We start from the raw sequence: 1,096 nt of genomic DNA, 5'->3' as shown, positions 1-1,096 counted from the left end.
GCGCTGAGGAAAGATTACAAGGACAAGCTGGAGCAGGTGAAGAAGGAGCTGGAGGAGAATTTCATGGAACAGAAGGAGCAATTGGAGAAGCAGCTGACCGACAAGCTGGAAGATTTGAGACGGAAGATGGTGGTGAAGGTAGGCTTGGTTACGTTGCACGATCCATCGAATCGTTTGGATCTAGCTAATTTTTCTAATCGTTTCATACGATTCTTTCAGGAGGAACGAGAGATCCAGAAATTGATCGCCGAGATGGACGAGGCGAAGTTGGAGAACCTGAAAAAGGTGAAGGCTGAATTGGAAGTGTGCTACGAGAAGGAGAGACAAGAGATCCTGACGAATCTGAAGACCGAGCTCGACGAGAGGAAAGGTGAATTGTTGGAACTACGGAATCAGGAAATGGGAAAATTGGAGAACGAGCACGAACGCGACCTCGACGAGGAGAAACTGGCGAAACTCAGCGAGATCAAACTGACGAAGCAACACTCGGCGAGAATAAAAGCGATGAAGACGGAATTGGATAAAGAGTTCGACGAGTTGCGAACTCAGCTGCGTGTGCAACAGAAGGAGAACATTACGAAAATCACGGAGGAGCACGAGAAACGTCTAGTCGAAATTCTACGCGATTTTAAAATCAACGTGAGTACCTGACGATGTCTGTTATCCTAATTGTAAGTACCCTGTGCAACTCTGTACACTTTGTTATTGCGCAACGTATCATTTTCCTGTCCCTACCGAAGATTTATTTTTCTCGTTGAATTGCGTAACCGTCGGTTTAACGACCACGTTGTTTCTTAAGGATACTAGGTTATGGGTACGATGCGAACAATGTTATGCAACGATTGGTTAACTCGTTACATACGTGCAATTTCTTTCTGCGAACGCGATAAAGCGGCAGCTCGTCGGTTCCTTTGGCGTAAATAAATATGTCATCCCCTTCCCCATTTTCCTTCGCTTATTGTGCAATACCGTCCAGATCCGAGCGTCTCGTAGATTAGCTTTAAGACGAATCCTTCTATACTTGTTGTATTCCGAAAAAAAAAAAAAAAAAAAAAAAAAAAAAAAAAAAAAAAAAAAAAAAAAAAAAAAAAAAAAA

General features: G+C 43.0%; 1 protein-coding gene across 1 annotated transcript; it reads left to right on the top strand.

Annotated features, from left to right (window-relative positions):
- Window positions 1–16: 16 nt before the first annotated feature.
- LOC108554764 (ELKS/Rab6-interacting/CAST family member 1-like) lies at window positions 17–1,007 on the top strand. Its single transcript, XM_017910134.1, has 2 exons — window positions 17–138; window positions 220–1,007. Exons 1-2 carry the CDS (start codon window positions 64–66, stop codon window positions 649–651), a joined length of 507 nt encoding a protein of 168 aa, XP_017765623.1. The 5' UTR covers window positions 17–63; the 3' UTR covers window positions 652–1,007.
- The last annotated feature ends 89 nt before the right edge of the window (window positions 1,008–1,096 follow it).

The sequence above is a fragment of the Eufriesea mexicana genome, unplaced genomic scaffold (genome assembly GCF_001483705.2).
Source record: "Eufriesea mexicana isolate 0111107269 unplaced genomic scaffold, ASM148370v2 C37728224, whole genome shotgun sequence".
NCBI lineage: Eukaryota > Metazoa > Arthropoda > Insecta > Hymenoptera > Apidae > Eufriesea > Eufriesea mexicana.
This window is presented reverse-complemented; position numbering and strand designations above follow the sequence as displayed.